At 46.5% G+C, this 12657-nt stretch overlaps 1 protein-coding gene across 7 annotated transcripts in view; it reads right to left on the bottom strand.

Moving 5' to 3' along the window:
- Positions 1-3637, bottom strand: part of mcf2a (MCF.2 cell line derived transforming sequence a) — a 257660-nt gene extending 254023 nt beyond the window's left edge. For 4 of the 7 annotated variants that reach the window (XM_086002156.1, XM_086002147.1, XM_086002184.1 and 1 more), the window contains exon 1: positions 3004-3634. In XM_086002156.1, the coding sequence (XP_085858282.1) occupies positions 3004-3121 (118 nt within the window). In that variant the 5' untranslated portion in view covers positions 3122-3634. Of the gene's footprint in view, positions 1-3003 lie in introns of all 7 variants that reach the window. The other 3 variants (XM_086002175.1, XM_086002165.1, XR_015080094.1) reach the window with 2 other exon arrangements.
- Between the last annotated feature and the right edge of the window lie 9020 nt (positions 3638-12657).

Raw genomic sequence — 12657 nt, 5'->3', positions numbered from 1 at the left:
GCCAGCCAGTTCTCTATCCACGTTAATACTTTGCCCCCAATCCCATGAGCCTTAATTTTGCATGATAATCTTTTGTGTGGAACCTTATCGAAGGCTTTCTGGAAGTCAAGGTACACCACATCCACTGGCTCTCCCCCATCTATTTTACCAGTTACTTCCTCAAAAAATTCCAGCAGATTAGTCAAACACGATTTACCCTTTGTAAATCCATGTTGACTCTGTCCGATCCTTTCCCCATTTGTCAAGTGCTCCGCTATTTTATCCTTAATAATGGACTCTAGCATTTTGCCCACAACCGATGTAAGGCTTACTGGTCTATAATTCCCTGCTTTCTCTCTACCCCCCTTTTTAAATATTGGGGTAACATTAGCTACCCTCCAATCCACGGGTACTGTTCCCGAGTCAATGGAGTTCCGGAAGATGATCCTTAGAGCATCTGCTATCTCCAGGGCCACCTCCTTAAGTACCCTAGGATGTAGTTTATCAGGCCCCGGGGATTTGTCGGCCTTCAGTCCCCTCAACTTACCCAACACCATATCCCTAGAGATACTAATTTCTGTCAGCTCCTCCCTCTCATTAGTCCCTATGTTTGTCGATATTCCTGGGAGGTTATTTGTGTCCTCCTTTGTGAATACAGAACCAAAGTATGAGTTTAATTGGTCTGCCATTTCCTTATTCTCCATTATATATTCTCCCGAATCGGACTGCAAGGGACCGACTTGGGATTTTACCAGTCTTTTCCTCCTGATATACCGATAAAAGCTTTTGCAGTCTGTCTTTATGTTTGCTGCAAGTTTACTTTCGTATTCTATTTTCCCCTTCCTGATTAATCCCTTTGTCCTCTTTTGCTGTATCCTGTACTGCCCCCAATCTTCCGGTCTGGTGCTTTTTTTTGCCAGTTGATATGCCCTTTTTTTTGATTTTATGCTGTCCCTAATTTCCCTCGTTATCCACGGTTGAGTCACCTTTTTAGGTTTATTTTTATGCCAAACCGGTATAAACATGTTCTGGAATTCTTCCATTCTATCGAGGGGAAAACTCTCCACTGGCTGGAGTCATACCTAGCACAAAGGAAAATGGTTGTCGTTGTTGGTGGTCAATCATCACAGCCCCAGGACATCGCTGTAGGAGTTCCTCAGGGCAGTGTCCTAGGCCCAGCCATCTTCAGCTGCTTCATCAATGAGCTTCCCTCCAACATAAGGTCAGAAATGGGGATGTTCGCTGATGACTGCACAGTGTTCAGTGCCATTCACAACTCCTCAGATATTGAAGCAGTCCATGCCTGTATGCAACAAGACCTGGATGACATTTAGGCTTGGGCTGATAAGTGGCAGGTAACATTTGCGCCACACAAGTGCCAGGCATTGACTATCTCCAACAAGCTAGAATATAACCACCACCCCTTGACATTCAACAGCATTACCATCGCCGTATCCCCCACCATCAACATCCTGGGGGTCACCATTGACCAGAAACTTAACTGGACCATCCACATAAATACAATGGCAACAAAAGCAGGTCAGAGGCTGGGCATTATAATATTATATTAACTTATTCTGCGGCGAGTGTCTCACCTCCTGACTCCCCAAAGCCTTTCCACCATCTACAAGACACATGTCAGGAGTGTGATGGAATACTCTCCACTTGCCTGGATGAGTGCAGCTCCAATAACACTCAAGAAGCTCAACACCATCCAGGACAAAGCAGCCCACTTGATTGGCACCCCATCCACCACCTTAAACATTCACTCCCTCCACCACCGGCGCACCGTGGCTGCAGTGTGTACCATCTACAAGATGCACTGCAGCAACTCGCCAAGGCTTCTTCGGCAGCACCTCCCAAACCCGCGACCTCTTCCACCTAGAAGGACAAGGGCAGCAGGTGCATGGGAACACCACCACCTCCAAGTTCCCCTCCGAGTCACACACCATCCTGACTTGGAAATATATCACCGATCCTTCATCGTCACGGTGTCAAAATCCTGGAACTCCCTCCCTAACAGCACTGTGGGAGCACCTTCACCACACGGACTGCAGCGGTTCAAGAAGGCGGCTCATCCCCACCTTCTCGAGGGCAACTAGGGATGGGCAATAAATGCTGGCCTTGCCAGCGACGCCCTCATCCCATGAACGAATTTTTTAAAAGTACCAGGGGAGTGCTGCACTGTCGGAGGTGCCGTCTTTCAGACGAGATGTTAAACCGAGGCCCCGTCTGCTCTCTCAGGTAGATATAAAAGATCCCATGGCACTATTTTGAAGAAGAGCAGGGGAGTTCTCCTCGGTGTCCCGGCCAATATATATCCAACAACACTAAAACAGATTACCTGGACATTATCACATTGCTGTTTGTGGGAGCTTGCTGTGCGCAAATTGGTTTGATGCAGCAATTTGCTGATTCATGGAAGTCACAGATTCGTATTCAGAAGAATGAAGACGTCGTTAAAAATCAATAAAAGCATAGAAAGTGGTGAAGGGTGGCATCAGGGCATGACTGAGGTAAGCAGGACCTGCACAATCCCGGGAAAAAAGTAGGAACTCTCTTTGTAACTGTTGTAATTAAATGTTTATTTAGCAGAATTGTCAAAATCTTGTCAAAAGATTTGTGATGACATTAGAGGCCAGTGAGGAACAAACACTGACTCGAGCTCTGAGTTCCGGATCAATAATTGAATGTTTGGGATTTAAAAAAAAAAAAAATTGTTTATATATTTTATTATGCAGACGATTTTTTTGCCTTTTTTTGAATAAAATTATACTTTCAAGGGCACAAATCCGTGCATTATTCAGTGAGATCAGATTGCATATTCATAAGCAGACTTGCCACATCTGAATATCAAACAAGTTTTTTTTTTAAACAATAAATGATTGAGGCTGGACGATAGGACACAACGCAAGTGCGGTGTCACACCTGTGTGCATTTTTGAAAGCTCGGTGAGTGTAAGTGACTTTATCACATCAGGACTCGCAGTCAATCACCAAGGGGAGGCAAACTTTTGTCACCTACTTCTCACTGTGGACCGCAGCAGCAGACAAGCTTCGCAGAGGAAATAGTAGCTCTTCATCTCAGCCTCGGAGATCCTCGACTCAGCCTCGGAGGTGCTCAGGGTTTCCACGCCTGCCATGTCGAGACAGATCGTGCCTTCAGTCTGTGGAATCCACCTTGTTGCTGACCACCCCCCCACACACACACACTGTCTGTCCACTAGAGCACTTGGCTCAACTCTCACTATTCAACCGCATCAAAAAAATAATAAAGTACCTTTCTTCATCTTTAAATGGTGCTCGGCTCCAGTAGGAGTGTGCCAAATATTCCAGTCACCTTGGACAATAAAAAAAAGTAACAGCTCACATCAGTAAATGCTTTTGACGAGTTCCCATGTTTGTACGGTGAGCGTGGCAAAATAAAAAACAGACCTCCAAGCATCAGATGAGCTGAAGCAGCACCACTCTCTCTGTCTCTGTCTGTCTCTCTCTCTGTCTCTTTCCCTTTCTCTCTGTCTCTCTCTCTCTGTCCCACAGCCCTTTCCAGAACTGCAGTATCACAGCTTCGCCTTCACTGCGCACTGTACTCAATAAAAGGAGCACATGATCTAGGAGCATTCACTGGCCCCCGGCTCTGCCAACTGATTCGGCTCTGCACCTGGCAGCGACTGTTGTGACACCCGGTTTGTTTGGTTCCACATTCAATTCGCCCCTCCTTAATGTTTTTTCTCTCTCTCTTTCAGTGTAATATTATCAATGTGATGATCAAACAGCACGAGGACACGCAGCATGCAAATATTGTGTGCCATTGTCAACAACCGTGCTCATAGTTAATAATGTACTTATGAAGATTAAATTCTGACTGAGACATGTAAAGATATCATTTGCCATATGGTACAAAGGGGGTTTCGTCACAGAAAATTGCTTCCGGCCATGTTAAATATTTACAATGTGCTCCATGGGGTTAGGGTGCACGACAACTAGATACATAGAAGATAGGAGCAGGAGTAGGCCATTCGGCCCCTTGAGCCTGCTCCGCCATTCAATGCGATCATGGCTGATCATCCAAATTCAGTACCCTGTCCCTGCCTTCTCCCCATATCCCCTGATCCCTTTAGCCTTAAGAAATATATCCAACTCCTTCTTGAATATATTTAATGAATTGGCCTCCACCGCCCTCTGTGGCAGAGAATTCCACATTTTCACCACTCTCTGGGTGAAGAAATACCTCCTCATCTCTGTCCTAAATGGCTTACCCCTTATCCTTAGACTGTGACCCCTGGTTCTGGACTCCCCCGCCATCGGGAACATCCTTCCTGCATCCAGTCTGTCCAGTCCAGTTAGAATTTTATAAGTTTCAATGAGATCCCCTCGTATTCTTCTAAACTCCAGCGAGTGTAAGCCCAATTGACGCAATCTCTCCTCATACGTCATTCCTGCCATCCCAGGTATCAGTCTGGTGAATCTTCGCTGCACTCCCTCCATGGCAAGAACATCCTTCCTCAGATAAGGCGAACAAAACTGCACACAATACTCAAGGTGTGGTCTCACCAAGGCCCTGTATAACTGCAGCAAGACATCCTTGTACCTGTACTCAAACCCTCTCACTACGAAGGCCAACATACCATTTCCCTTCTTAACCACCTGCTGCACCTGCATGCATACTTTAAGCAACTGGTGCACAAGGACACCCAGGTCTCGTTGCACTTCCCCTTCTCCCAATCTATTGCCGTTCAGATAATAATCTGCCTTCCTGTTTTTGCCACCAAAGTGGATAACTTTGCATTTATCCACATTATACGCATCTGCCATGCTTCTGCCCAATCACCCAACCTGTCCAAATCATCCTGGACTTTCTCAGCATTCTCCTCACAGCACACACGCCTGCCCAGCTTTGTGTCGTCTGCAAACTTGGAGATATTACATCTAGTTCCCTCATCTAGATCATTTATATATATTGTGAATAGCTGGGGTCCTAGGACCGATCCCTGCGGTACCCCACTAGTCATTGCCTGCCACTCGGAAAAAGAGCCGTTTATTCCAACTCTTTGCTTCCTGTCTGCCAACCAGTTCTTTATCCAAGTCAATACCTTGCCCCCAATCCCATGTGCCTTAACTTTGCACGCTAATCTCTTATGCGGGACCTTATCGAAAGCCTTCTGAAAGTCCAAATACGCCACATCCACTGGTTCTCCTTTTTCTATTCTACCAGTTACATCCTCAAAAAATTCCAGTAGATTAGTCAAGCACGATTTACCTTTTGTAAATCCATGTTGACTTTGTCCGATCCTGTCACTGTTTTCCAAGTGCTCTGCTATTACATCTTTTATAATGGACTCTAGCATTTTCCCCACTACCGATGTCAGGCTTATAATTCTCCGTTTTCTCTCTACCACCTTTTTTGAATAGTGGGGTAACATTAGCTACCCTCCAATCCATGTGAACTGTTCCAGAGTCTATCGAATTTTGGAAGATGACCAGCAATGCTATTTCTAGGGCCACTTCCTTAAGTACCCTAGGATGTAGATTATCAGGCCCTGGGGACTTATCGGCCTTCAATCCCGTCAATTTCCCTAACACCATTTCTCTACAAATATTGATTTCTTTCAGTTCCTCCCTCTCATTAGACCCTATGTTCCCCGACATCTCTGGGAGGTTATTTGTGTCCTCCTTTGTGAAGACAGAACTGAAGTATGTATTTAATTGGTCTGCCATTTCTTTGTTCCCCATTATAAATTCCCCTGATTCTGACTGCAAGGGACCTACGCTTGACTTCACCAATCTTTTTCTCTTCACATATCTATAAAAGCTTTTACAGTCAGTTTTTATGTTCGCTGAAAGCTTACTGTCATACTCTATTTTCCCCCTCTTAATTAATCCCTTTGTCCTCCTTTGCTGAATCCTAAACTACTCCCAATCCTCAGCTTTACTGCTTTTTCTGGCCAATTTATATGTCTTCTCCTTGGATCTTATGCTATCCCTAATTTCCCTTGTTAGCCACGGTTGAGTCACCTTTTTTGATTTATTTTTATGCCAAACAGGGATGAACAAATTCTGTAGTTCATCCATGTGATCTTTGCATGTTTGCCATTGCCTATCCACCATCAACCCTTTGAGTAATATTCCCCAATCAATCCTACCCAACCCGCGCCTCAGACCATCGTAGTTTCCTTTATTTAAATTCAGGACCCTAGTCTCTGAGTCAACTACTTCACTCTCCATCTTAATGAAGAATTCTATCATATTATGATCGCTCCGACCCAAGGGGCCTCGCACAACAAGATTGCTAAATAATCCTTTCTCATTACATAATACCCAGTCTAAGATGTCCTGATCTCTAGTTGGTTCCTCGACATATTGGTCCAGGAAACCATCTCGTATACACTCCAGGAATTCCTCCTCCACAGTATTGTTACTAATTTGGTTAGCCCAATCTATACGTAGATTAAAGTCACCCATGATAACTGCAGTGCCCTTATTGCACATGTCTCTAATTTCCCATTTAATGCCATCCCCAACATCCGCATTACTGTTTGGAGGTCTGTATACCACTCCCACTAACGTTTTCTGCTCCTTGGTATTTCTCAGTTCTACCCATACAGATTCATCATCATCAGAGCTAATATCCTTCCTTTCAATTGTGTTAATCCCCTCTTTAAGCAGGAATGCTACCCCACCTCCTTTTCCTTTTTGCCTATCCTTCCTGAATATTGAATAGCCCTGGATGTTGATTTCCCAGCCTTGGTCACCCTGGAGCCATGTTTCCATAATCCCAATCATATCATATCCGTTTACCTCTATTTGCACAGCTAATTCATCCACCTTATTACGAATGCTCCTCGCATTAAGACACAAGGCCTTCAGGCTTGTTTTTTAACACTCTTACACCTTTTAGAATTATTATTTACTGTGGCCATGTTTGATTTAAACCCTTGATTTCTCTGACTGCCACCTTTGTTTTTCTCCTTCCTTTCTTTTGCTTCTATCCTTGTTTCCCTTTCCTCTGTCTCCCTGCTCAAGTTCCCAACCCCCTGCCATTTTAGTTTAAACCCTCCCCCAGAGCACTAGCAAACACTCCCCCTAGGACATCGGTCCCGGTCCTGCCTAGGTGCAAACCGTCCGGTCTGTACTGGTCCCACCTCCCCCAGAACCGGTTCCAATGTCCCAGGAATTTGAATCCCTCCCCCTTGCACCATTCCTCTAGCCACATATTCATCTGAAATATCCTTCTATCTACTCTGACTAGCACGTGGCACTGGTAGCAATCCTGAGATTACTACCTTTGAGGTCCTATTTTTTAATTTACCTCCTAACTCCCTATATTCAGCTTTTAGGACCTCATCCCATTTTTTACCTATATCGTTAGTACCTATATGCACCATAACAACTGGCTGTTCACCCTCCCCTTCCAAAATGTTCTGCAGCCGTTCTGAGACATCCTTGACCCTTGCACCAGGGAGGCAAGATACCATCCTGGAGTCTCGTTTGCGGCCGCAGAAACGCCTATCTATTCCCCTTACAATAGAATCCCCTATTACTATAGCTCTCCCACTCATTTTCCTCCCGTCCTGTGACATCCCTAATACTAAAACGTTAATTCTCTATTGTGACCCTGCTTAACAAAAATCAAGCTTCTCAGAATAAAGGGGTCAGCCATTTAGGACTGAGATGAGGAGAAACTTCTTCACTCAGAGGGTGGTGAATCTTTGGAATTCTCTACCCCAGAGGGCTGTGGAGGCTCAGTCATTGAGGATATTCAAGACAGAGATCGATAGATCTTTGGGTACTAAGGGAATCAAGGGATATGGGGATAGTGCAGGAAAGTGGAGATGAGGTCGATGATCAGCCATGATCTCATTGAATGGCGGAGCAGGCTCGAAGGGCCAACTCCTGCTCCTATTTCTTATGTTCTTATGTCGATACATGAATTGAAATACTAACTCAACATCACTAAAAAAAACAGATTATCCGGTCATTAGCACAGTGCTGTTTGTGGGATCTTGCTGTGCAAACATTGGCTGCCACGTTTCCTACATTACCACAGTGTCTGCACTTCAAAATGTACTTCATTGGCTGTAAAGCACTTCGGGTCGTCCGATGGTCGTGAAAAGTGCTGTAGAAATGCAGGTCTTTCATTCTCTGAATGGGGCCTCGGAACATATCTCTCACTTTGGCGCGAGTTTTCATTCAGATTCAGGGCTTCACCGGGTTGTGGTGCTGTGGTTGAACTATTTCTGGCAGTACTGAACAAGTATAAAAAAGTCAGCAAGCCATTACTGGACCAGGCACACCTTGAAAAATAGGACAGAGACACCTACCTACCGGCAGTCAATAGATTTGCAGAACCAAAAACAGCCCACAGGGTTTTTTTTATTGAAAGAAAAAATGCAACGCACGCTGATGTCATTAGAGCTCAACATCCGAACATTAATTCGGGTGACCTACACACCAAGTATTGCAGGTGAACTGTGAGACACTTTTCTTTGAAGTCGGGTTTCTAAATTTTAAAAGCCTTTAACAAATGCATTTCGCTGTGTAGTATTAGCAGACGGCGAGCCGTTATGCACACCTGGCCTGTCCCTTTAAAACCCTCGATCAAGTATGAGGTTAGGTCTACATCGGCCAAACCCAGGTAATTACTTCCGGCCGCCTGTCACTTTAATTCTCCGCTCCACTCCCACTCTGATCTCTCTGTCTTCAGCCTCTTGCATTGTTCCAATGAAGCTCAACGTAAGCTCGAGGAACAGCACCTCATCTTTCGATTAGGCACTTTACAGCCTTCTGGACTCAACATCGAGTTCAACAATTTCAGACAATAACCCCTGCCCGCACTTTTCAGGCGGCTGTTGATGATTCTGCCATCCCCATTTGCAACATTTAATCTCTCCTGCCTCTCACCCTAGCACAGAATATTCCTTCAGTTCCTTCTTTCCCTCCCCCCTTTCCCCGCCCGTCTCTGCACCTGCTTAATATCTGTTACATCTCCAGCTTTTTCCAGTTCTGACAAAGGGTCCCAGACCTGAAACGTTAACTCTTGTTTCTCTCTCCACGGATGCTGCCCTGGCCTGCTGAGCGCTTCCAGCATTTTCTGTTGTTATTTCAGATTTCCAGCATCCGCAGTATTTTGCTATTGTACCAGGTAATTACAGTTGCATGTAATTACTTGAGATCAGAAGGTCGTTGTAACACCATGTAAATTTCTGACTCCAGATCACAAGAACCTATCTGGAGTGGGTTCAAGTCACACTCCAGAGACTTGAGCACATAAAGCTAGGCTGACAGTCCAGTGCAGTGCTGAGGGAGTGCCGTCTTTCGGATGAGCCGTTAAACCGAGGCCCCATCTGCTCTCTCGGGTGGACGTAAATGATCCCACGACACTATTTGGAAGAAGAGCAGGGGAGTTCTCCCCGGTGTCCTGGGGCCAATATTTATCCCTCAATCAACATCACTAAAACAGATTATCTAGTCATTATCACATTGCGGTTTGTGGGAGCTTGCTGTGCCGAAACTGGCTGCCGCGTTTCCTACATTACAACAGCGACTACACTTCAAAAAGTGCTTCATTGGCTGTAAAGCGCTTTGGGATGTCCTGAGGTTGTGAAAGGCGCAATAGAAATGAAAAGTCTTTCTTTCAATGTTAGTTCAATAAAAAGCTCCAGTTGAATTTTGAACTTGACTAATTAAAGCACCTGTGTTTCGTTGATGGTTAGAAAAGGTCAATGATGTGTGTTATCATCTGTGAGATTCTAATTTCGGACAAGAGACGTAGGCAGGCAAGTAGTTTCTTTCCTTTCTTTTAAAAGTTGAATTTTGAAAGTAAACAAAGAAACCGGAAATGGAGGGGAGGAAGGAAATTGGTTTAGGGTGGGGGAGCTGCTGATCTTTCGCCACCCACCCTTAGGGTGGGGCTGGAAAGGAGTGGATGGGTTGTTTATTTATTCATTTAATCATTCATTCACGGGATGTGGGCGTCGCTGGCAAGGCCAGCATTTATTGCCCGTCCCTAATTGCCCCTTGAGAAGGTGGTGGTGAGCCGCCTTCTTGAACCGCTGCAGCCCGTGTGGTGAAGGTACTCCCACATTGCTGTTAGGGAGGGAGTTCCAGGATTTTGACCCAGCGACGATGAAGGAACGGCCGATATATTTGCAAGTCAGGATGGTGTGTGACTTGGAAGGGAACTTGGAGCTGGTGGTGTCCCCATGCGCCTGCTGCCCTTGTCCTTCCAGGTGGTAGAGGTCGTGGGTTTGGTAGGTGCTGCCGATGGAGCCTTGGCGAGTTGCTGCATTGCATCTTGTAGATGATACACACTGCAGACACGGTACACACTGCAGACACGGTACACACTGCAGCCACGGTACACACTGCAGACACGGTACACACTGCAGACACGGTACACACTGCAGCCACGGTACACACTGCAGACACGGTACACACTGCAGACACGGCACACACTGCAGACACGGCACACACTGCAGACACGGCACACACTGCAGACACGGTACACACTGCAGCCACGGTACACACTGCAGCCACGGTACACACTGCTGACACGGCACACACTGCAGACGCGGCACACACTGCAGACGCGGCACACACTGCAGACGCGGCACACACTGCAGCCGCGGCACACACTGCAGCCGCGGCACACACTGCAGACGCGGCACACACTGCAGACGCGGTACACACTGCAGACGCGGTACACACTGCAGACGCGGTACACACTGCAGACACGGCACACACTGCAGACACGGTACACACTGCAGACACGGTACACACTGCAGACGCGGTACACACTGCAGATGCGGTACACACTGCAGACACGGCACACACTGCAGACGCGGTACACACTGCAGACACGGCACACACTGCAGACGCGGTACACACTGCAGCCACGGTACGGCGGTTGTGCCAGTCAAGCGGACTTCTTTGCCCAGGATAGTGCAAACATTTTGAGTGTTGCTGCAGCTGCACTCAACTAGACAAGTTGTAGATGGCTTTGGGGAGTTAGGAGGTGAGTCACTTATAGAGGCATAATCAAAAAATTGCTGACGATCCAAAGAAAGATATTGGGGTGATCAAAATCTGAGTCAAAGAGGTGAGTTTTAAGGAGGAGAGGTGGAAGGGTTGAGGTAGGGAATTCCAGAATATAAGGCTCAAGCAGCTGAAAGCACAGCCGTCAATGGCAGGGTGAAGAAGAGGGAATCCAGGAGAGGTCAGAACCAGAGGCGGCGAATTTAATTGTGCTGAGGGGGTGGGTTTGGAGGCGGGACCACTGTCAAAATCACAAAGATTGACAGCGGGTTTCCTACCCGCCTCCACGCGAGTCTCCCAGGTGTCGGGTCTGTCAGAACAGAACTGACCCAACACCAAGCGGCGGAGGAGACAATTCACCTAATTAAATGGCTTGTTAAGAGCCAATTTAAGAGTATTTTGAGGCTTACCTGTAATTTTCCCTTCTCCCCCACTGGTTACCTGCTGTTCGGGGAAAACGCCAGCTTAACCTGGCGTGTTGTGAGTCTGCTCTGATGTTTGTGAAAAGCTGACAGCTGCAGAAGTGGTGTCAAGGGTGCCATGTTGCAGATGGTGAGTTTCAGAGCACAGAAAATGTTGGTTACTGCATTTTTTATTCATATAGAGATTTCTTTAGCTTCCAAGTTTTTAAATCCATCTGTATGTCCAGTGCCACCACATTGGGAGAACCTCTCTCACCAGTGACAGATCGCTTCAGCTGTGGCTCAGTGGGCAGCACTCTCGCCTCGGAGTCAGAAGGTTGTGGGTTCAAGTCCCACTCCAGGGACTTGAGCACAAAAATCCAGGCTGATGCTCCAGTGCAATGCTGAGGGAGTGCTGCACTGTTGGAGGTGCCTTCTTTCGGATGAGATGTTAAATCGAAGTCCCCTCTGTTCTCTCAGGTGGACGTAAAAGACCCCACGGCACTATTTCAAAGAAGAGCCGGGGAGGTGTCCTGGGGCCAATATTTATCCCTCAATCAACATAACAAAAACAGATGATCTGGTCATTGTCGCATTGCTGTTTGTGGGAGCTTGCTGTGTGCAAATAGGCTGCCGTGTTGCCTACATTACAACAGTGACTACACTCCAAAAAGTAATTCATTGGCTGTAAAGTGCTTTGAAACGTCCGATGGTTGTGAAAGGGGCAATACAAATGTAAGTATTTCTTTCTGTCATCTCACCTGCAGCTGCCATTTATTGCAGCAACATCGGTGCCCTTGTCAAAAATCAGACCTTGGTGCTCCAAATCCTTCCACGATCAGCCCCATCATCAACCTTCTCCGCCATCGCCTGATGCTGCACTGGACACAGGGCATCAGCCCCTGACAACATTGCTGGCCGGGAGGCCAACAATGGCATCACCATGGTCAGACGTTCTTCACTTAACGCTGTAAACCCTGGCTGCCACATGATGTACCAGCATGGTGAAGCATCCCTTTAATGTCCAAGCCATTCCATGCACGGTCATCACTAGTGTGGGGTGTAGGGACTCAGTAAGACACTTCTCAATGTGTGCTCAGATCTGTCCAATAAGGGGCACTTTTGGAAAAAGATATTACACTGTATGACAACACATTACCAGAAACTTCACATGGACATTGGCCAAACCTCTCAAGTGCCTACCCTTGTGTGTTGTTGGCTGGTATGCTTGCAGTAGGATGAGG

This window comes from Somniosus microcephalus, chromosome 1, assembly GCF_052327205.1.
Source record: "Somniosus microcephalus isolate GS21.2 chromosome 1, FLI_Smic_1.0, whole genome shotgun sequence".
In the NCBI taxonomy this organism is placed as follows: Eukaryota; Metazoa; Chordata; class Chondrichthyes; order Squaliformes; family Somniosidae; genus Somniosus; species Somniosus microcephalus.
This window is presented reverse-complemented; position numbering and strand designations above follow the sequence as displayed.